This window comes from Diabrotica virgifera, chromosome 1, assembly GCF_917563875.1.
Source record: "Diabrotica virgifera virgifera chromosome 1, PGI_DIABVI_V3a".
In the NCBI taxonomy this organism is placed as follows: Eukaryota; Metazoa; Arthropoda; class Insecta; order Coleoptera; family Chrysomelidae; genus Diabrotica; species Diabrotica virgifera.
This window is the reverse complement of record NC_065443.1, coordinates 181,657,577-181,681,961: the sequence shown is the minus strand read 5'-3', so window position 1 is coordinate 181,681,961 and position 24,385 is coordinate 181,657,577. Positions and strand designations below refer to the sequence as shown.

At 31.0% G+C, this 24,385-nt stretch overlaps 1 protein-coding gene and 1 long non-coding RNA gene across 2 annotated transcripts; one reads left to right on the top strand and one right to left on the bottom strand.

The window, feature by feature from the left end:
- Positions 1-11,537: 11,537 nt before the first annotated feature.
- LOC126878961 (PR domain zinc finger protein 10-like) lies at positions 11,538-17,328 on the top strand. Its single transcript, XM_050641826.1, has 3 exons — positions 11,538-11,800; positions 12,564-12,674; positions 12,738-17,328. The coding sequence occupies exons 1-3, from the start codon at positions 11,689-11,691 to the stop codon at positions 13,175-13,177; spliced, it is 663 nt and encodes a 220-aa protein (XP_050497783.1). The 5' UTR covers positions 11,538-11,688; the 3' UTR covers positions 13,178-17,328.
- On the bottom strand, positions 17,314-20,303 carry LOC126878962 (uncharacterized). The gene is made up of 2 exons (XR_007695909.1): positions 19,950-20,303; positions 17,314-19,823 (listed from the first exon to the last, which is right to left on the bottom strand). It is a non-coding gene; the product is annotated as an uncharacterized LOC126878962 (long non-coding RNA).
- Between the last annotated feature and the right edge of the window lie 4,082 nt (positions 20,304-24,385).

The window sequence follows — 24,385 nt, the reverse complement described above, 5'->3', positions numbered from 1 at the left end:
GTGTAGTAAAATTCACACTGGTATGGATATGTAGGTACATATTACTAGAATGTCATTCTACTTGACAATGTCATAACTAGCTTAAAGAGATAGCTTTTGACTGTTCTTGGATAACTGTTTATTTTTTGTATAATTGCAAATTATTAATTCAGTTAATAAATGTGATTATTTCATTCATAAGAGATTATGACCAATAGAAAGCTACATAAATCTGAATTAAATTGATAATTTTTGATCATTGCCCGTCGTTAAGTATATTACGTCAGATGCCCTTCGTTGCTACGAAAAAATACATTCAGTGACATTAATGACAATCAATGTTTTAAAAATTATAAAAGTGATGACTTTCAATCGTCAAATATTTATAAAAACTTTGTGTTTAATTGTACTAATTTGTACTTTTATAAATAAATTACATACAATAAAATTTTGGTTTTGAACAGTTTTATTCATGAAATAATCGCAACAAATTGCACTCGAACTCTAAAATGAATATATAATTTTTGCCCTCGTGACAGTTTGACATAATTTCACTCGCCTTCGGCTCGAGAAATTAAAACTGTCAAAGTGTCACTCGGGAAAAATTCAATAATTTTAGAGCTCTTGTGCAATTACTACTGATTCTTTCATTCATAGGAGATTCTGACCAATAGAAAGCTACAGAAATCTGAATTAAATCGATAATTTTTGAAAACACAGCCCAACAAAAAAAAATTTTTGTCTCGCTGCCGAAAAAAAATCAACTGATTTTAGTTAATTCATGTGTGCTGATTCCAAAAATAAAAACCTTTTCTTTGTATCAGCTCTAGTTTTCGAGATAGGTATAACATACTTATCAAATACTTAAATATTCTTACATTTCTGTATATTCCACCACTATAATTGCAATATGTTTATAAATAAACTTAACAAATTCTAAGACAAATGGGCAAATGAACAAAAGGCCTATTTTGGTGGTAATTTAGGAGATCAAGATAAATCCTGAGCTCCACATGTAGTGTGCAAAACTTGTATTGAAAACTTGCGACAGTGAGTGGACGAAAGGACAACGAAAATGTTTAAATTTGGTTTTCCAATGGTATGGAGGGAACCAAAAATCATTTTGACGATTGGCATTTCTGTCTTGTGAATATAAAGGGCATTAATCGTCACAATCGATATACGTGAACATATCCTAACCTGGATTCAGTAATAAGACCAATTCCACATCAGCTTGAGCAGATACCCATTTCAATATTTAGCAGCCTACCTATGTTACCAGAGGATAATGCCGAAACATTATTTGACGAACTGCAGACTAATAAATTTGAGGAAGACGACAGTGATTTTGAAGGGGATTCAACACGTCCTGAGCGCTTTACTCAGGAAGAGCTAAGTGATCTTATCAGAAATTTGAACCTTCCCAAGGATTCTTCCGAGTTGCTTACCTCCAGACTAAAAGAAAATAATGTTCGTCACTCAGACACCAAAATTACATACTACGGTAATAGAGATAAAAGATCTTTTTTTCTCAGCAAGATGATACGGTTTTTTAAAGGACTGTTAGAAAAAATGGGTGTATCGGAGTATACACCAGATCACTGGCATCTTTTTATCGAAAGTTCCAAACGAAGTTTAAAGTGTGTCCTTCTACATAATGGCAACAAATATGGAAGTATACCAATTGAGCATTAAAGTGGAATAAATGCTCAACAATTTTAACAAACACGGTTGTCATATGAGTATTAAAATTCATTACTTCCACAGCCACTTAGACCGTTTCCCAGAAAATCTTCACCAAGATATCAAAACGATGAAAGAGGGGTATCAGGAAGATGGGGCTATCACATGATGGCGGATTACTGCTGGAGTCTTCAAAGGGACCGTCCTTTTAAAGCCTTTGCAAGAAAATCATATAAAAGGAAGTTTTTAGGTGACGCCGAATAACACATTTTTGTTGCGACGCTGCCGGTTAGGTTAGAGTTAAAGTTAAGTTTTTTTGGCAGATATGTGTGATGATTTTTGTAAGTACATTATAGTACAATTAATATCTTACTTTTTATTCGTATTTGGTTTATTTTAAATTTACCCCCGCTGCACACACAGGGGTTGAAGTGGTGGACTTGTTTAGTGTCATCGCATAGATTTTTGAGAAATATTTAACACATATTTTTCAGTTTTTCGATCCGATGTTCATTTCGCGAATTATTCGACCTTTCCTCTACTTTTGGGACACCCTGTATATAACACTTATTCGTCATGAAAGATCACCTGTTTTTCATTTAAATACAATTGTTCTGTTCATTATAATGTACACTTGAAAAATTATCTGCATACTTACTAAAAAAATACTTATGCAAACTAAAATTTGACTAACTATGTTCAATAAATTTAAAAAATTATTTTTCAATATGAATTTATTTCGGCTTATGAAGATGGTTCTATTCGGTGTACACTAAACTTAAGGTTATGGCTACATAATTCGCAAATATTTTACGGCTATCCCTATCTTTTCTGTCTTTACATGGTAAATTACGTGTAGTAAAATTCACACTGGTATGGATATGTAGGTACATATTACTAGAATGTCATTCTACTTGACAATGTCATAACTAGCTTAAAGAGATAGCTTTTGACTGTTCTTGGATAACTGTTTATTTTTTGTATAATTGCAAATTATTAATTCAGTTAATAAATGTGATTATTTCATTCATAAGAGATTATGACCAATAGAAAGCTACATAAATCTGAATTAAATTGATAATTTTTGATCATTGCCCGTCGTTAAGTATATTACGTCAGATGCCCTTCGTTGCTACGAAAAAATACATTCAGTGACATTAATGACAATCAATGTTTTAAAAATTATAAAAGTGATGACTTTCAATCGTCAAATATTTATAAAAACTTTGTGTTTAATTGTACTAATTTGTACTTTTATAAATAAATTACATACAATAAAATTTTGGTTTTGAACAGTTTTATTCATGAAATAATCGCAACAAATTGCACTCGAACTCTAAAATGAATATATAATTTTTGCCCTCGTGACACTTTGACATAATATCACTCGCCTTCGGCTCGAGAAATTAAAACTGTCAAAGTGTCACTCGGGAAAAATTCAATAATTTTAGAGCTCTTGTGCAATTACTACTGATTCTTTCATTCATAGGAGATTCTGACCAATAGAAAGCTACAGAAATCTGAATTAAATCGATAATTTTTGAAAACACAGCCCAACAAAAAAAAATTTTTGTCTCGCTGCCGAAAAAAAATCAACTGATTTTAGTTAATTCATGTGTGCTGATTCCAAAAATAAAAACCTTTTCTTTGTATCAGCTCTAGTTTTCGAGATAGGTATAACATACTTATCAAATACTTAAATATTCTTACATTTCTGTATATTCCACCACTATAATTGCAATATGTTTATAAATAAACTTAACAAATTCTAAGACAAATGGGCAAATGAACAAAAGGCCTATTTTGGTGGTAATTTAGGAGATCAAGATAAATCCTGAGCTCCACATGTAGTGTGCAAAACTTGTATTGAAAACTTGCGACAGCAAGGAGGGAACCAAAAATCATTTTGACGATTGGCATTTCTGTCTTGTGAATATAAAGGGCATTAATCGTCACAATCGATATACGTGAACATATCCTAACCTGGATTCAGTAATAAGACCAATTCCACATCAGCTTGAGCAGATACCCATTTCAATATTAATGCCGAAACATTATTTGACGAACTGCAGACTAATAAATTTGAGGAAGACGACAGTGATTTTGAAGGGGATTCAACTCGTCCTGAGCGCTTTACTCAGGAAGAGCTAAGTGATCTTATCAGAAATTTGAACCTTCCCAAGGATTCTTCCGAGTTGCTTACCTCCAGACTAAAAGAAAATAATGTTCGTCACTCAGACACCAAAATTACATACTACGGTAATAGAGATAAAAGATCTTTTTTTCTCAGCAAGATGATACGGTTTTTTAAAGGACTGTTAGAAAAAATGGGTGTATCGGAGTATACACCAGATCACTGGCATCTTTTTATCGAAAGTTCCAAACGAAGTTTAAAGTGTGTCCTTCTACATAATGGCAACAAATATGGAAGTATACCAATTGAGCATTATAGTGGAATAAATGCTCAACAATTTTAACAAACACGGTTGTCATATGAGTATTAAAATTCATTACTTCCACAGCCACTTAGACCGTTTCCCAGAAAATCTTCACCAAGATATCAAAACGATGAAAGAGGGGTATCAGGAAGATGGGGCTATCACATGATGGCGGATTACTGCTGGAGTCTTCAAAGGGACCGTCCTTTTAAAGCCTTTGCAAGAAAATCATATAAAAGGAAGTTTTTAGGTGACGCCGAATAACACATTTTTGTTGCGACGCTGCCGGTTAGGTTAGAGTTAAAGTTAAGTTTTTTTGGCAGATATGTGTGATGATTTTTGTAAGTACATTATAGTACAATTAATATCTTACTTTTTATTCGTATTTGGTTTATTTCATGGGTAGCAGCACTACATATGTAGGTGGTGCTGCGTTAAATTACCCTATATGCTAGAAATGTGATCTGTTGTCGTATTTTCTGAAAACGATCTGATGGAACAAATCTGGTGGCATTTTTGGATTCAGCAGACCCAAATTACCTAGAAACAGTAAAAGAATTTCCGGCAGCAAACTGTGTGTTTACCAGTGTAATTGCCCGTCGTTAAGTATATTACGTCAGATGCCTTTCGTTGCTACGAAAAAATACATTCAGTGACATTAATGACAATTAATGTTTTAAAAATTATAAAAGTGATGACTTCCAACCGTCAAATATTTATAAAAACTGTGTGTTTAATGGTACTTACATTAATAAATTACAATAAAATTTTGGTTTTGAACAGTTTTATTCATGAAATAATCGCAACAAATTGCACTCGACCTCTGAAATTAATATAGAATTTTTGCTCTCGTGACAATTTGACATAATTTCACGAGCCGAAGGCGAGTGAAATTAAAACTGTCAAAGTGTCACTCGGGAAAAATTCAATAATTTCAGAGCTCTTGTGCAATTACTACTGATAATTTTTGCACTAGCTATGTATTCAGTAATTGTAATAATTTATATGTACCTACAACAAAAACTAATACTCAATCGAGAAAAGAGGAAAAGTGTTACAGTGATTTTTTAATAATATGTATATTATTACTATGAAACGCTTACAACTTTGAACATCTTTAACAACAAACTACTTGGATCACAGAATATATCTTGATGTATTCTCTGCTTCTATCTTCCATAAATAATACACAATAAATAATTTTAATAAAGTTCACCCCTTAAATCAATTATTTATCAAATACACGAGGACCGAAAGTCCCTTAGAATAAATAAAAAGTTTATTTTGAATGAGATATTTGAAATTAAAAATAACACTAAATTTTCTCTTAGTTTTTCACCCCTGTAACTTATTAAAATAAACATTATAGAAGTTCTCACGGACTTTCGGCCGTCGCTAATAACGTAATCTTTCATTCTGCGTTTAAATTTTTTAAAAATACTTATTAGTTTTCTAAGGATTCGAAAAAATGAATCCCCATTTGAATAGCATTGCAGCCGAAAAAACGTACCGATCCTCTTAATATAGAAAACAAATATAATCACTTCACAGATTTTACACTTTATCTTTATAGTGCCAGTTCTCAAATACAAATGGCTTATTAGTGATTATCGCTCAGAAATCGGATTTCTTGCTGATATAAGTTTCTTTGCAGTATTATAAATGATTCATTTTTAATTTGTAATTTTGGGTGTCGATTACAGTAATATATATTATGTTCCCACGTTTATAATCTCTAATCTATTTCAATGTTTTCGTTAATAGCACACCGTGACTGTGCGAAATGTGTGCACATTCCATATAGACCGCTGTCGCAGACACACAGATTTTCTGTTAAACTATTAATTACCCAATATGTGAATTTTTTTATTAATAAATATGTTGTTTCCAATTTATCTCTCAAAATTATCCAATAATGTTTTGACAAAAATACGTTTATATAATATAAATTAAATTTTTGTTCTTTCCCGAAAAGCCAGGGGGGCCACGCCCCCCCCCTGCCCGTGTGTATGGGCGCCTATATAAATATATGGATAAGTAGGAAAACGAGATTTTCTTTCTCCTCTTCTCTGGCTGACAACTTTAAGTTTCACAGTGTAAAGGGTTTCTTGTCCTTTTCACTGTCCACTTCATTATTGTATATATATACAGAGAGAGTCTGTAAAGTGGAATAAATTCAATATCTCAAATACTAATTGTTTTTTTGGAAAATGCTCAGACCCGTCGATTAGTATTTCAAATTGTCCTTTTTGACATTCAATAAAAATGTATACAGGGTGTCCCAATTTAGAGATATGACGTCATCGTCGATTTTCTTAAATGGCAACACTGTCATTTTGATAGCTAATTTGATAGGGTTGGTAAAGTTATACATAACTGCAAAATATCAAATTTTTATTCTCTACCATTTACAAGATAATAGAAAATAACAAAGTTATATCTGTAATTTGGAATATATTCAATAATTAAAATACTAACTGTTTTTTTGAAAAATGCTCAGACCCGTCGATTAGTATATCAAATTGTCATTTTTGACATATAATAATAATGTATACAGGGTGTCCCAATTTAGAGATATGACGTCATCGTTGATTTTCTTAAATGGCAACACTATCATTTTGATAGCGTGTGTAAAGTTATACACATCTGAAAAATTTCAAAATTTTATTCCCTACCATTTACAAGATAATAAAAAATAACAAAGTTATGAAGAACAAGAAGTAATCAAATAATAATTGAATTTATTTATTTCAATTAAGCAAATGCTCATAACGTTGCCCATTGACAATTTGACAATAATTGAGGGCAACATTATGAGTTTTTGCTTAATTTATTGAAATAATTAAATTCAATTATTAGTTGATTACTTCTTTTTCATAACTTTGTTATTTTTTATTATCATCTAAATGGTAGAGAATACAAATTTGAAATTTTGCAGTTGTGTATAACTTTACACACCCTATCAAAATAGCTATCAAAATGACAGTGTTGCCATTTAAGAAAATCAACGATGACGTCATATCTCTAAATTGGGACACCCTGTATACATTATTATTATATGTCAAAAAGGACAATTTGATATACTAATCGACGGGTCTGAGCATTTTTCAAAAAAACAGTTAGTATTTTAATTATTGAATATATTCCAAATTACAGATATAACTTTGTTATTTTCTATTATCTTGTAAATGGTAGAGAATAAAAATTTGATATTTTGCAGTTATGTAAAACTTTACAAACCCTATCAAATTAGCTATCAAAATGACAGTGTTGCCATTTAAGAAAATCGACGATGACGTCATATCTCTAAATTGGGACACCCTGTATACATTATTATTGAATGTCAAAAAGGACAATTTGAAATACTAATCGACGGGTCTGAGCATTTTCCAAAAAAACAATTAGTATTTGAGATATTGAATTTATTCCACTTTACAGACTATCTCTGTATATATATATATATATATATATATATATATATATATATATCTATATATCTATTATATATATATATATATATATATCTATATATCTATATATATATATATATATATATATATATATATATATATATATATATATATATATATATATATATATTCCGCTTCCATACAAAGTCAGTCCAGTAATAGGTAAATGAATGAACAATGTCAGACCAGTGAAACAATGTGAGACCATATACGTGGCTCCGGATTGTTTCTCGCAGTTTTCTACATCAATTTGCATATTTTATTGACTATTGCGGAAGAAAATGAAAGAGTATGGCATTATCTACTGCAAATGATACCAACATGCCTATATTTGAGCCACATATAGTCAAAAAGTGCAAAGCAAAACTGAAGTCAAGTGGCTCCACATTGTACGAAGGATTGTTTTGTTAGTTCCAACTAATTCCGCCTAAAATTATATACAAGCGCTGTTGCATCTATTTGTATATATGTCTTAAAATTAGCAATTCCGAACCAACAGAAGTGGCAACAGCGTTGGTTGTAACTATCAATACAGTATATCGTTTCGTGTCACCTCAGGTAAAAAAAGGATATTATTGAAACGGTCGACCCGAGGGAGTGACAATACAATGATAAATTTGTCGTTCTTAAGTTTAAATGGATTCTGGTTATTTGGAATACATAACGGATTTTCATAAAATGTATATTTATTGTAAATTATAGTAGAAAGAACAATATTCTTTAATTGAGTTCCAAATTTTAAAAAGAACAAAATTAAGAAACTAATGTGGAGATATTTTGAGATATTTTTATTTTGTTTTATAATGTCGTATAGGGTAGGTGGGGGTAAAAGTCCGCACTTTGTATATATGCAATATTTGCCACACTTTTTATTGCAGTATACATATTAAATTTGTCAGGGCATTAGGATAACTAATGCCCTTAGCTATAAATATAAAACGAATGCTAAATAGCTGTAAGAAAAAAAACTATAGCGCAAAGTACAATATTTTACAAATAGGATTTTTGCCCCATTAATTGGGGCAAAAGTCCGCGTAGCGGATCTTTGCCCCCTTTGAATAAAAATAATTTCATAAAAATAAAAATTAACAACGTATCAAATAGAAATCCTTTATTTTGTCAAAAAACATTATCTAAAAACTTATAACATATAAACAAGTGGATATATGACCTAAACTCAAAAAGATAAAAAATAAAAGAAAGTTTTGAAAGCTGGAACATTTTTTAGTTTACATCTAGTGCAACATTAAATCACTTAAATCGGTTGAAAAGCTCACAAAGTCCTTAAATCTAGCAGAACTGCCTAGCAATGCCTTGGAAAGTTTCCTTATAATGTCTGTCTTGTTAACAAAAAACTCTTCGTCAGTTTCTGAAAAACGCATTGTATTTGGTGCCCTTCTATAATAAACACCATTGTAACCATCATCTATCATTACAGTAATTCTCATAACGTACCTTCGAAATGAGTCCTTGGTTTTTCCGTAAACTTTTACTACAGCAAACTCTCCTGGACTTAATTCGGATAATTCGTTTTCAGCATCACTTTCAGAAAAACTTAAATTGCTGCTACTATCGTGAAGTGACATTTGCGCCTCCGAGTCAGAAGAATAGTCATATTCCTTTTTATTTAGTATATTTTGTTTTTCTTCAAATACTTTTCTTACTGTATTTTTATTTATCTTGATACTTTCCTTCCTTTTTTCTCGTTAATTTTGTATTGCTTTTCCAGCTCTGAGATTTCCATTTGCTCTTTATGTGGAGTAGATGTCAGAAGTGTAGATTTTAATCCTTTTCTTGTTCGTTTTCTCTTTTTGGTTAGTTTTGGCAACGGAATGATATCTGACGGTAACGTAGTAGACATTTCATCTTTGGAGCTTCCGGGTTTTGATTCCAGGTTACTTGAAATGCTAGCTCTATCTGGTAGATTTTCAACATTTCGTTCTTCTGCATCACCACTTGGTTCTTCTGCATCACCACTTGGTTCTTCTGCATCACTATTTGGTTCTTCTGCTCTACTATTTGGTTCTTCTGCTTTACTATTTGGTTCTTCTGCTTTGTCATTTTCCTGACTTTTGTCTTCGTCAAATACAATCATTAATTGTGCATCTTTATTATTTCGGTCAAGATCATCTACTTCTTCTTGCTCTTGTTCAGTTACTGAAGAAGGTAAAAAATCTTCTTCGGTAAAGATATTTTCATCTAAAGGGAAAATACCTGTCATTTTAAATCCATTAACAGCCTTTTCTATAGTAGCAGTTTTCTCATAGGCCTGCTTGAATAATCCAGCGACGTGGTATTCTGTGACTACTTGCCCGGGATTAGATGTGGTCCAATTATCACACAAATCATCATAGTAAGCTTTTAATGGCCTAAAAAAGTTTCTGTCCAGTGGTTGAGTTCGATGGCTGCTATGAGGTGGGAGGCTGAGCAAATGGATGTTATTATTTTTTGCGTAAGTGATGGCCTCTAGAGTGGTATGGGATATGTGGTTATCCAAAATTAATAGCACTGGGCTTTCAGCGGTAGGATTTGTATATTTGCGAAAGTGCTCCAAAAATTGAAGAAACTTAACTGAATTCATGTACCCAGAATCAGTTACAGCCAAAAAAGAACCAGTTGGAGCGTCCTTTATCAAAAGAGGATTTAGTCTTTTGCGTGCGAAAATAAAGAATGGTGGAACATAGTGTCCTGTTGCACTCATAGAACATGCAGCTGTCACAGTTCTTCCTTGCTCTGCAGCTACATTTTTTGCTACTTCTTTTTTTCCAGTGGGAGCAACATGTTTAGGTAATTTATTTGGTACTGTTTGTAAACCACTCTCATCCATGTTATAGATTTTATTCGCAGGAAATTTATATTTCTGCAAGACAGATTTTAAATTTTGAAAATACTGTGTCAATTGATGTTTGTTGAACCCCATGGTCCTAGCTACACTGGTTTTTCGTGGTGTACGTAGTGAAAGGCGGTTTCGTTTCATAAAATTTCTAGTCCAATCTCTACCTGCTAGTTTTGATTGCTTGGAAAATTGATGCTGGATACCATTTCTTTCTGCAAACTGATATGCCAGAAAACGAAGCGATTTTAGGGTAAGCCCATAGAAACGTAAGTCTAAAGCTTTACAATGGTCCACTATTTGCTTTTCCTGCTCTGGAGTAAATACACGTCGAAATTTACCTAAGAAATTAACGCTGCTGTCAGCTTTTAGCCTTTTTCGAATGGTAGATTCATCATAGCCAAGAGTTCTACCTATTTCTCTTGTTGATAGACCTCTTTCCTTTAAATGTTTAGCCTGCATAAAAACATCCTCTGTAAATGGCCTCATGTTCTCATTTTTTCTCTTGTAGGTCCTAAAACAAAAACGTAATTTTTACAAACAAACAAAAAAAAGTAATTTATAAAAATTTTTTAAAAAACTTCATGAATTAAGCAAAATTCTTGATAATACACACAAACGTACCTAATGAGGCAAAAATCCGCATGCGGATTTTTGCCCCTTCCGGCATGCGGACTTATACCCCAAAATTCACTATTAATTTTAGCTAAACATATTTGGAACAAACTAACCTCAAATTAAGGATTTTGTTCCTAAAAATTATTTACAATAAACCGGCTTACTCAAATTAGTTAAAAGACTTTTTAGAAAAATAGTTTAACACATACAATATTCAAAAGAATGATTAAAAATATTAGATCAGAACACCAAATTTTAAAACTTACCTCATATTTTCGTTAACTACCGCCGCACGAAGCACGTGTATAGTCTGTATCGCTGTTCGAAAGGTACTAACCGATCCATGAGTGAATGAAGCTAATAACTAGAGTCTGTAGCACGAAAAAAGAAATTTCGCAAGGCTATGATTGGCCACAAATTTTAGGCTTGCGATTGGTCAAGAAGCGACCATGTCAACTGTCAACTTGTCATAACTAAATAACTATAACCTCAGAAATTTAAAAATTTATCAACGTTATATTTTAAATTTATAACGGGTTTATGCCTTTATGGTTTATCTTATTATTATACACGTGGAAACCGATATTCCTTCACAAGTTCACATGATTTTTCAGTTCTAGTGAAATTAGAATAATTGGCTTCTCTCGTAAATATATTTTCTGTTAGAATGGATTCCAAGGACTTAATAAAAGGATGGAAGAAGTGTGAAATATGTAACAAAAACAAAACTTTTGTAAGCATGTCAAACTTTAGAACTCACATTAAATTAAAGCACCCAGGTACAGTTGATTCTTTAAATTAGTTAATCCTTTAGATAAACTATCAAAAATATTGTAGTACTTGTAGACTTGGATCCCGCCTATGAAAAAATGTTGATTAATAGGAAGCTGAAAATTTGTTAATAGCTTAACGGTGTCTAGTCGGACAAACTTTGATGTACGGGAATACTGGAACAGGGGAAGTTTTAATTGTGGTACAGTTTAAAAATTTGGAACGTCAGATTACGAAAACGTCCCATGTATTTTGTCCGACAAAAAAACCAATTGACATGTTACCCTTTTATTAAACTCTCATGCAAAAATCAGACTGCTATTACTAACCAACATGATTCCTGTCATTTGACTTATTCTTCATGTTCCACTCATTAAAATGCTCATTTGGTGGTAGACATCAGTCTGATTTTTGCATGAGAGATTAATGAAAAAGTTACAAATCAATTGGAAGTTCTGTCCGACAAAATACATGGAACGTTTTCGTAGGCTGATGTTCCAAATTTTTAAACTATTCCACTATTAAAACTTCCAGTGTTCCCATACATCAAAGTTTGTCTGACTAGACACCGTTAAGCTATTAACAAATTTTCAGGTTGCTATTAATCAACTTTTTTTATATACGCAGGATCCAGGACTAATATGTTATGAAATAAGAACTTTATGACTACGAATCTGTAATCAATGACAAACAAGTCTGGCTAATTGGCTCTGCCAAAGCCATTTTTCAAGAAGAAAAAAATAGATAAATTATGTACCTTTACTATTTTAGATGATGTAGAAAAATTAGATCCAGGAGCAAAACCATCTGCAAAATGTAATGTTTGCAATAAATCCATTGATAAAAGGTATATGACCAAGCATCTAAAACTCAAACATCCAGGTAAGTTGATGCTTTTAGCAATGCAAACACGGAGGGTATAATTTATTATTTATTTATTTTTAGAATTAGAAGAGACTTTGCCTAGCACTAGTAAAAAGATTTATGACTGTACACTGTGTCACAAAAAGTTTGACACATTACAGGCATCTTTAAAACACAATCATAAACGTTTGAAAATGTTGAGATGCAGTTTATGTGAATATGAAAATCCATCACAAGAAAAACTTATATCGCATATGAAAATGCTGCATAGTATTGATATAAACAGTCAAAAGTTAACATTTGATTCTGTAGAAAAATTTGAGCAATGGAAAGCAGAACTAGAAAAAAGCACTCTATCAAAATATAATATTACACATGGTTCATATGTAACACAGAAATATAAAAGATCCCAATACAATTTATTTGTAAAATGTATACACTATGTGTTCTTGATAAACATTAAGTATAATATATTTATATTATTTATTAACATAGTATGTACAGTTACGGCCAGTGAATAGTTTACAGGCTGGCTTATCTAGGAGCCGATTTTTTAAATTTTTACCTCATTTAAACGCACCTCTTGCGTCAAAGGGACGTTGCCAGTGGTGTACCTAGAATAAGTTGATTAAAATTAAAAAATCAAAATAACAAAAATAAATTTTACAAAATTTATCAAAATGAGAAATATAGAAATAAGTTTTTTTGAATAAAATGGATTACGGTCTTAATATGGTTTAGTTTCTTATTTTATTTTTCAACACTCACGAAATTTTTGACAAGCATTGACTTTTTGAGATTTTTTGACTTTGGCATTTATCAAATCCGTACGACACTGCAATTTTACAGTATTACAATATAAAAATTAAAGTGTAAACTATTCAGTGAACGTAACTGTACATTAGCTGTAATGAGTAGGTAAAATAAGAAGTAAAAAATTGTAATATAATAACCATGTTTCACTAATTAACAATATCTAATATCTCTAATACATTTACTTTTGATTGAGACTGGCTGAATGACTATAGTCCAAGCAAAAAAAATATCAAAATGGTGACGAAATATGATTAATAAATTAGTAATTAACTATTTTACTTTCTACTTTGGTAATACCTTATTAATTATACAGGGTGTCCCGAAAAGATTGGTCATAAATTATACCACATATTCTGGGGTCAAAAATAGTTCAATTGAAACTTACCTTAGTACAAATGTGCTCATAAAAAAAGTTACAGCCCTTGTAAAGTTACAAAATGAAAATTGATTTTTTTTAATATGTCGAAAACTATTAGAGATTTTTTATTGAAAACGGACATGTATTATTCTTGTGGCAGGAAGATCTTAAAACAAAATTATAGTGAAGTTTGTCCACCCCATAAAAATGTTATGGGGTTTTGTTCCATTAAACCCCCCCCCTCCCCCCAAACTTTTGTGTATGTTCCAATTAATTCATTTTTGTGATACCATTAGTTAAACACAACGTTTTAAAAACTTTTTTGCCTCTTAGTATTTTTTCGATAATCCAGTTTTTATCGAGATGCGGCTTTTTTTTTAATATATTTACATAAAAATTTTATGGGGGTTTTGTTCCTTTAAAGCCCTCAAACGTTTGTGTATGTTCCAATTAAACTATTATTGTGGTACCATTAGTTAAACACAGTGTTTTTAAAACTTTTTTGCCTCTTAGTCTTTTTTTGGCAAGTCACCTTTTATCGAGATGTGGCTTCTTTTTCAAAATATACCTAAAAATGCAAATTATAAATAAATTTTCAGATTATTAACAGGTCTCTTTAATCGTACTTAACCATATACAAATATGTGGTGGATTCGACAAATATTCAAAATATGTCGATAAACACTGGCTTATCGAAAAAGTACTAAGAGGCAAAAAAGTTTTAAAAACATTGTGTTTAACTAATGATATGGGGATTAATACTAAATATATAAAGACTAATAATGGGGATTAAAAGAACAAAACCCCCATAAAATTTTTATGGGATGCATAAATTTCACTTTAATTTTTTTATAAGATGTTGCTGCTAGAGAGAGAGAGAATATATGTTTATTGTCTAAGAAAAAATCTTGTTGACAAACACTGTTTATAAACACTGCTATAAGAATAAAACATGTCCATTTTCAATAAAAATCTCTAAAAGTTTTCGATATACGAAAAAAAAATCGATTTTCATTTTGTAACTTCAAAGGGCTGTAACTTTTTTTGTGTGCACTATTGTATATAGATAAGTGAGGTTCAATCAACTTATGATGTACATATATATCTCCAGTTCTGTCTCACATCATCAACCTATCTGTCAAGAATGGCAAGTTTCCAAGTGATATTAAAACGGGAGTAGTTAGTCCAATTTTCAAAAAGGGGGATCCATGTTTGGTTGATAATTACAGGCCAATCACTGTAACAAGTGTACTCTCTAAGATTATCAAAAAGTGTATTTACAATAAAATGTAAAATTTTCTGAACAAACATTATATCTTAAATAAATGCCAGCATGGGTTTCTTCCTAACAAATCTACAGAAAGTGCTTCTATTTCATTATTTAATTATATCCACGCTGCTTTGGATCGAAAAAGATATGTGGGTGCACTCTTTTTTGACTTAACTAAGGCTTTTGACTCAATTGACATTATACTGCATAAATTAGAAGCCCTTGGTTTTCGGGCCATTTCTTGAACTGGTTAAGGTCATACTTACAATATCGTAAATTCCTAGTAAAAATCGATAAGAAGTCATCTGTTTTTAATCTTGATCAAGGTGTACCACAGGGCTCCGTATTAGGACCCTTAATATTTCTTTTATATGTCAATAATTTGATAAATTTTATATGTGGAAATGCAGATAGATTATTAAGGAAGCCGACCCCGCATAGGGATAAGGCAAAGAGAATGATGAATTTGATAAATTTTTTAACTGCAAAATCATACAGTTCTCTATGCAGATGATTCAACAATTATTGTAGTTGACTCGTCAACTGAAGTCGGAACTCATATCCAAAATGAACTTGGTAGCACAGGAATTTACAACCTGGTGTAAAAGGAACTCTTTAATGGTATATGCAAAGAAAACTATTTGTATGCAGTGCTACTCGTGCAGTAAGCCATCCCATGATTATAAGATCACAGTTAGTTCTGAGGAAATACCTTTTAGTGATACATTATTTCTTGGTAGCATTCTAGAAAGTAATATGACAAGGGATGAAAACGTTACTAAAGTCTGCAAAAAAATGAATAAGGGTTAGTATGCGATCCTTCAGTTGAAAACTCTATTTAATACCAATCAATTGATAAGTGTGTACTATGCATTGGTTTACTCATATAATATATGAGTCATATTATAGCCTATAATGTTGTCTTGTAGGGAAACTCTTCTAGAGTTTTTGTAACTAAAAAGAGAATTATTAGATTGATATTTAATATCTATCGATAATAGACAATCATGTCGTAAATATTTTATTGATCACAGACTGACTTTCCATGCTTTATACATTTATAAGTGCATTATTCATGTTAAAACTATATTTCAAAATTTTACTCTCAACTCTGACTATCATAATTACCTGACAAGGCACGGGAGGATGATAAGCGTATGTAAACATTCCACAACTCTTTTTGAAACTAGTCCTGATTTTACAGGATCTAAATTTTACAATTGTTTGCCACTTGATATGAGAAATGAAAATAATATTCAAAAATAAATTAAAATCATGCTTGATAGAATTATGTGTTTACAACCTAAATGATTACTTTGACTTAATAAAAGACTACAAGGAATGAGGACCGACGGGTTCAGAGACACTATATTGCATATCTTTTTTTATTAATTTATAGTTTGTTGATTATGTTTTATATAACTGTCCTGTATGACTTGTTGATTATGTTCTATGTAACTACATATATGGCTTGTCCTATACTGCCGTGCTTAGAGAAAACACTGTATCTGCAAAAATTAAATTTTTACTTCTTTCTAACCCAAATGTGCATATATGTCTTATTTGCTTACTAAAAATGACGTAAGTTAAACCAAAACACATTAAACACACCACATCTTATGCCGTATCTTGTGTAAATGTATACGAATACTTTAACAAAAATCGATTTTACTCATATGTGATGTCTCTGCAGATACGGTGTTTTCGCTAAGCACGGCAGTATATCACACTATCATCTAAATGAATTAATAAAGATATTCTATTCTATAAACAGTGTTACATTTGCTTTTGTTCATTGTAACACAAATTTATTATGTGGGAACCAATCTTTAGTTTTCGTAAACAAATCTTTAAAATTTTCTATTGCTTTCTAGTTACGTTTCTTTATGAGTGTTTCCATGTTTTCTGTATCTGGTCTTATAGCATCTTCAAAGTATTTTAATTGTTGGACCTGGTGGTTTGTTAAATTTGAGTTTGATCACCAGTCTGACTTAATTTTTAAGTATATTAGGTTTTTTTTCTGTTTTGTTAGGGGTTTAGTGAACGAGTTCCTAGAGTTGATCATCTTTATATAGATCCCTGCTTCTCTATTTGTTCTCAGTATACCTGTGTATTCTCCAATAGATATGCTCTTTCATTCTCTACTCATTCTATATAATATTTCAAAATATACTTGAGATGTACTTTTTGTAAATTTTGTAAAATAAAATAAATTTGTTTTTAGATAAGTATGTGCTTTTATTTCATAAAATTTATACATAAAATAATATTTTTAACTATGGAAAATAGTGCTCTAATACACATATAATCTACAAGCTACAGAAAACCCTTGGTCATATTATATTATTTTAATATGTTATTAGTTGGAAATTATAATATTTATTCAAAACGTGAGAACAGCTAGTACTGCCACGATTATTGTAATTCTGTATGTATGAAATACAGTAATAGCTGCCAAATATACAAAATGAAGGATGTACTGCAACAAATCTACATGAAGCTTTTAATTTAATAAAGTGTATGTAGTGGAAGATAGCTGTCAAACCTGACAAACCTCAATTCGTTTGGTTCAAGAAAAGAATAAACATGTTGGAAGAACAACCTGTCCTTAATCTTTAACTCATAGAGTGGAAAAATAGCTACGCGTCACTCTAGATCTAGACAAAGTGTGTGTATGTGTGTGAGCAACACTAAGAATTTGACTGAATATTACATTTGGCATTTTTCCAATTAAAAGAGATACATCAGATAGTAGTCATGTCTTGAAAAAATTGTGTCTTCTATGATAATAATTGAATCCTATGCTGGAACAATGTTTGCGTAACCACAATAGTTGTATTTTGGTTTTCCAGGAACAAAGTTCTATATGTGCAAAATAATGTACTGCCGAGCATTGGGAATATTAAAAGACTTTACTTGATGCATCCTAAAATCTATCATGTTATCCTCATAAAGTTCCTTTTTTCAAATCATTACTACTTGCATGTTTTTCAAAAGTTGTAGACAAAATCTGATTTGGCATTTACAACATTGTTCCTGCATAGGAAAAAAAATTGAAATTGAACTAATTTGGTAACACTTATTATATTCAATGTTTTGTCTTACTATATTATACAAGAGGAAATATCTGCATCTAATAATAACAATAAAGGTCTGCATTTTTTGTTCAAATTCAAACAATACACAAAATATAACACGATATAATAATATAATCATATATCGTCGGCCTCAGTGCCAAATCTTGTACATATGTGCATGTTGTGAGATTTTTCAGGAAATGAAAAAAAACTCATATTTTTTATCTTTATCAGAATTAATATCATTTTGCCGAAATGTGTTAAAAAGTACTATACTCTTTAAATTTAGAAATAATATTAAGATTATATCAGTATTATGTGTTTTAATTATAAATAAAAAAATAGTGGATTTTGTCAATAATGTACCTACATATGAGGTTTGGCTCTGACAATGACGATATATCTCTATGCACAAAATACTAAAAAAAATGCTGAAGATCAGTTGGTACCGATTTCAAGAAATCAGCACCTAGACTTTTCATCTCAAGCAAGAGAAAAAAAGCACAAATTGAGCATTTTTAGATTAATACATCAATAAAAGTAGCAACATTAAATCTTCAAATTAACAAGGGTCTACACAACCTACCTGTATATTTGGCTAAATATCGTTACATAATTTGTAGCATCATCCCATAAGCACAATGTAAATATGAATGCAAAGATTGCATTTATCTCAAAACTTCATTTTTTGCAGTTAGGCCACTGTTGCTCTGTGCCCCTTATGTCAGTTCTATAAACAGTGATGAGTGCGCTAATAAATTAAGTTGTGAGATAAAAAGAAATAAAACTAGTGTAGGTGGGAAATTTAGCGATACAAACCTATACATTTATATTATATTTATTGTTTTCCACCTTTAGATGTATCGGACGAGTTTGGCAACTGCCACTGTGACAGTTTTAGTTGAAATACTCATCTGATACGTCTAAAGGTGGGAAACAATAAGTAAAATGTAAACTTATAAGTTTTTATCGCTAAATCTACCACCTCCACTAGTTTCATTTCTGTTTATCTCACAACTTAATATTTTCCACCTTTGCGTTATTTTGCCAGTTATTAGGGCACTCATCACTGTATAACTTTTTTAAAAAGATATGTTGGTAGTGAGTTTTTGATAATTTTGTGGAACAGACAAGCAGCATGTAGAAATCTTCTCTTTTCCACGCTCAACCATTTTACATGTTTTAAATTTGTGACAAATAGGCTGGTGTCTTTTGAACCCCCCGAATTCTTCCTCTGTCATCTGATCGAATACAATGTCCATATGGGCCATTCCACGAATATACGTCTGTTCCAGACCATTGCGACAACGAATATTTTAGTGTGCAACATAAGAAGTATGAAACTAAATTGCAAATTACATTCTTCTTTATTGGAATAATTTTTACAGCCATTTACTTTCGTACTTCTTATGTTGCGCACTAAAATATTCGTTGTCGCGATGGTCTAGAAAAGACGCGTTCGTGGAATGGCCCATACACAACATCACCATAGTTAAATTTTGATAGGACTAAACTTTCGCACAGTTTACTTTGTATGACTGACAGCAGCGATTATGATTGTTCGATGCAGCAAAATTGTTCTTAAACATCGCCAACTTTTGATGAACTATCTTCTCATATTCAGTGATATTTTATTCATTGTGTTTCTAAAAATAGTATAACTGATTAGAAAATTAACATTTCTGTAGCAATTTCTGTATTTCAAGCAATTATTTTTTAATGTGACAGGCTTTATAGATTCTTTATAACCTCTAAAATATTTCATTACTTACCAGTAAAACGTTATCTATCTATGACCTCAGTTTCATTTATTTTGCTTTCAGACATGCAGCTCTTGGATTCTCAAGATTTTACATCTCATTTTATATTTTCTCTTTAAATATGTTACATCTTTCTAAAGCATATATTTCTTATATTTCTATATTTAAATCATTATAATTACATAATATTATTATTATTGTTCTATATTTTGTTTATTTTTATTGGATCAAACAAAGGTCAACTAAAATTTAAATTCTAGGTTATATTTATATCTTATGATCACAGTCAGCTTTCCAACCAATCGCAAGCCGGGATTTTGTGGCCAATCATAGCCTTGCGAAATTTCTTTTTGTTTGGTGCTACAGGTTCTAGTAAGTTAATATATTGCCTCTGTCATCTAGAAGGCGTGTGCGGATTCTTGCCCCATGCGGACTTTTACCCCCACCTACCCTAAGGTATATTTTCTTTTGTTTTTTGTCACTTTTTTACAGACAAATTGGCTGTCTTAATTTTAACGTATATTATAGTTTGGAAAAGTAATTAATTCTTGTAAAATGTTGAGAATGTGGCGATACAATGCTCTCGTCTCTTGTCATGTCCGACCGATCTTTGTGACTTTATTATTTGAACTATACCTGGTTAGTCATATAAGTGCTGGTAGGTTCCCACTTTGTACAGTTCTCTGGTGTCATCTTTAACTGCTCCATATATTCCTGTAAGAATTCTTCTTTCTGTGATTTTTAAGCAGTTCTCGTATTGTTTTGTCATTGTCCATGTTTCACAGGCATACGGCATTATAGGCCCGAACGGTAGATTTTTATTTTGTACAGCCGGATACATTTTTGGATTTTATTATTTTTTGTAACGCAAACCAGCAACGATTTTCACTTTGTATCTTGTCTTTAATATCTGTTTATGAGTAATGATGTTGACAGAGCTGATCGTAGCTCCCAAATGTTTAAAATAATGAACCCTTTTAAAGTTGTACTGGTCCATTGTAACGTTTTACTCTAATATTCTGTCTCACTGTTCCGTTCGTATTATAGCCATAAAGGCTATAGCGGGATAAGATGGTCAAAATTGCACCAGGCTCGATTCAGTTTTGAGTTTAGCCATTCGAAAATATATAATTAAAAACTCACTCAGCCAAATTTTCAAGTCCCTAGGTGCACCGGGGGGTCCGCTATTGAAAAAAACGTGTTTTTTCGAAAACATTTTTTTCCAGACGCTGTATTGCTGAAAAAAATCTTAAAAAATTAATGGATGCGTATCTTAATAACACAAAGCTGCCTGATTTTTTTCAGATTTTTATCTTCAAAATTGAGCACAGGAAAAATTTTTGAAATTTTCAAAAAAATTTTAGGTTATGTTGTAAATTTTTCGCCAACTTTAGAATATTGTTATTTTATGTATTTTTTTCCATTCTTTCGAATGGCATAGGCATCATTATCATTTTCGACGTGGAAAATACCTAAAAATTGAAAAAACTGTTTTTTTTTGGCATTTTCTGAAGTTTTTGACTCATAAACTCAACAACATACAGCTAAATTAATCATCATTTACATTTTTATATGTATTGTTACATTTACAATCAAAATCAGCTATTAGAACTTATTTTTTTTCCTACAGCATGCTCAAAAACCCCGTTTTTCGGCGTTTTTACTAAATAGCCTCAGAAATCAGTAAAAAAAAAATAATTCTTTTAACGTTTAAAAAATTAAAATTTTGTTGTTCTCGATAGAATGTAATACAATTAATACTTAAATAAATAATTTTTTTGTTTTGCACGATTGTTTGAATTTCATATATAATAATATGCTCCCATTAAGGGTACCCTGCCATAGGCTTATAAAAAAAATCGATAAATTAATTTTTTTAACCTTTTTAACGTTTAAAAAATAAAATTTTTGTAGTATTCGATAGAAAATGTTGACCCTTTATAAAAATGCTTGTTGCGGTTGTGATTTTCAAACCGCGCTAAGGTTAAAAAAAGCTCGGCACTTTGGTGCCGTAAGCAAGGAAGCGCTTCTAGCCACGTTTTTGGAAAAAACTCAGGATAAACCAGTCCTCAAGTACCCACCGTCGAAGCCACTAACTACTTACGTAATAAAAATATTTTTAATATAATAAAATAAGAACATCTACGGTTTCGTTTTGATTAAAAAATAACAGGATCCCAGGAGCTAGGTGCTTTGGAAAAAAACTTGTTTTTTGAAAAAAATTATTTTTAGACGCTGTATTACTGCAAAAAGGCTGAAAGAATTAATGAAGGCGTATCTTAACGATACAAGCAGCCTGATTTTTTTCAGATTTTTAGCTTCAAAATTAAGCACAGGAAAATTTTTTGAAATTTTCAAAAAAAATTTAGGTTATGTTGGAAATTTTTCGCCAACTTTAAAATATTGTTATTTTGTGAATTTTTTTCCATTCTTTCGAATGGCCTAGCCATCATTATCATTTTCGACGAGGAAAATACCTAAAAATCGAAAAAACTGTTTTTTTCTGAAGTTTTTGACTCATAACCTCAACAACATACAGCTAAATTAATCATAATTTACCTTTTTTATGTATATTATCTTTACCATCAAAATCAGCTAATGAAACTTTTTTTTACTAAATAGCCTCAAAAATCAGTCAAAAAATAATTTTTTCAACGTTTAAAAAATTAAAATTTTGTTATCGATAGAATATAATACAATTCATACTTAAATAAGTGATTTATTTGCACGATTATTTGAATTTCATATATAATAATATCGTCCCATTAAGGGTATCCTGCCATAGGCTTATAAAAAAATCAATAAATTAATGTTTTTAACGTTTAAAAAATAAAATGTTTGTGGTGTTCGATACAAAAAAACGTCCTCAAGTACTGCCGTCGAAGTCACTAAGTACTTACGTAATAAAAATCGTGTTATTAAACGTTAATGAGGAATTATTATATAAATAAATTACTAAATTATTTGAATTATTTAACTGCTTAAATAGTGTAACCTAAAGAGTGCAGTGTTTAAAGGGATTAATAAATTAATTATTAAAAAGTTACTACGTACTCATGAAATTACAAAATTCAAATTCAAATTAATATACAGTATGATGCAAAGGAAAGGAATAAATTCGTTATTTATTAAACCGTCGACTCTAAGGAAAAATCCCGAAAGAGGTCGATTTTTTAATTATGATTTTTTGGCATATATATGATACTAGTAGTGACGTCATCCATCTGGGCGCGATGACGTAATCGATGAATTTTTTTAATGAGAATTACGATTATTTAAAAAACCATAGTAGTAAAGAACTTTGGTTTGTATAATGGTATAAAATTTTATTAAAAAACTTTTAAAAAAGTCATCCAAGAACATCCAGAATGTTTTCGATCTAGTCAAATCATCTTCAGTGACATTCTGTGCAGTAATTGAAACTAGCCCACTAGTTGATATATAGTCTTTAAAATTACATAATTTAACTTTGGTTTGTATAATGGTATAAAATTTTATTAAAAAACTTTTAAAAAAGTCATCCAAGAACATCCAGAATGTTTTCGATCTAGTCAAATCATCTTCAGTGACATTCTGTGCAGTAATTGAAACTAGCCCACTAGTTGATATCGCACCTTGAAAATCATATGGCAATATCTGCAATTTTTTCATGAAATGACCTTTGAATGCAGTCTAATAGGAAAAAAAATCTATTTTTTATTGCTATATAGCAGCATCTGCAACGAATTTTAATTTCGGCATCAGAAAGATACGTCCCTATGGCTTTTGTCAAAAATCGATTCTTCTGTTTATACCATCAGGCATTATCTGCAGTTGATGCTCTCCGGTTGTAAAATTGGAACAAAAACTCAGATCTATATGGCAATATGTGCAAAATATGACCCATATTAGTAAAATAAAAGCAAGATTTACTCTGAGGAAAAATGCTTTGAATGCAATAAAACATAGAGTGTGTGTGTCAGCACAATTTCATTGCAACACTGGAAATAAGCGACAAGATTTTAACAAATTAATATACAACGTTATACTGCAGATGGGTTTATCCCAAAAGAAAAGCGAGGATCGCATAAGAATGGAAAAAGAATCAACGACGTCGTGAAACAAAACATAATGAAAACACTACCTAAGAAAACAAACTACCAGATAATTTGTCAGCGATGACAAAACTCTTGCTGATATTCATCGCAATTGTATAAAATTTTGCAAAGAAAAAGTTCGGTGTTCGGAAATTACGCTACGATGATGACCATATTTCACACGGAATTTAATATAGACTTCTTTAAGCCCAAAAACACCTTTGTCGCTATGAGAAAGTTACAGAAATTAATTAGATAAATCGACATTAGAAACAGGAACAAGAAATAAATGACTTAAAATCTGCAAAATCCAACACTTGCATCACTGCTTGTTTTGATTTACAAGCATTACTACCGACGCCTTCAGGCGAA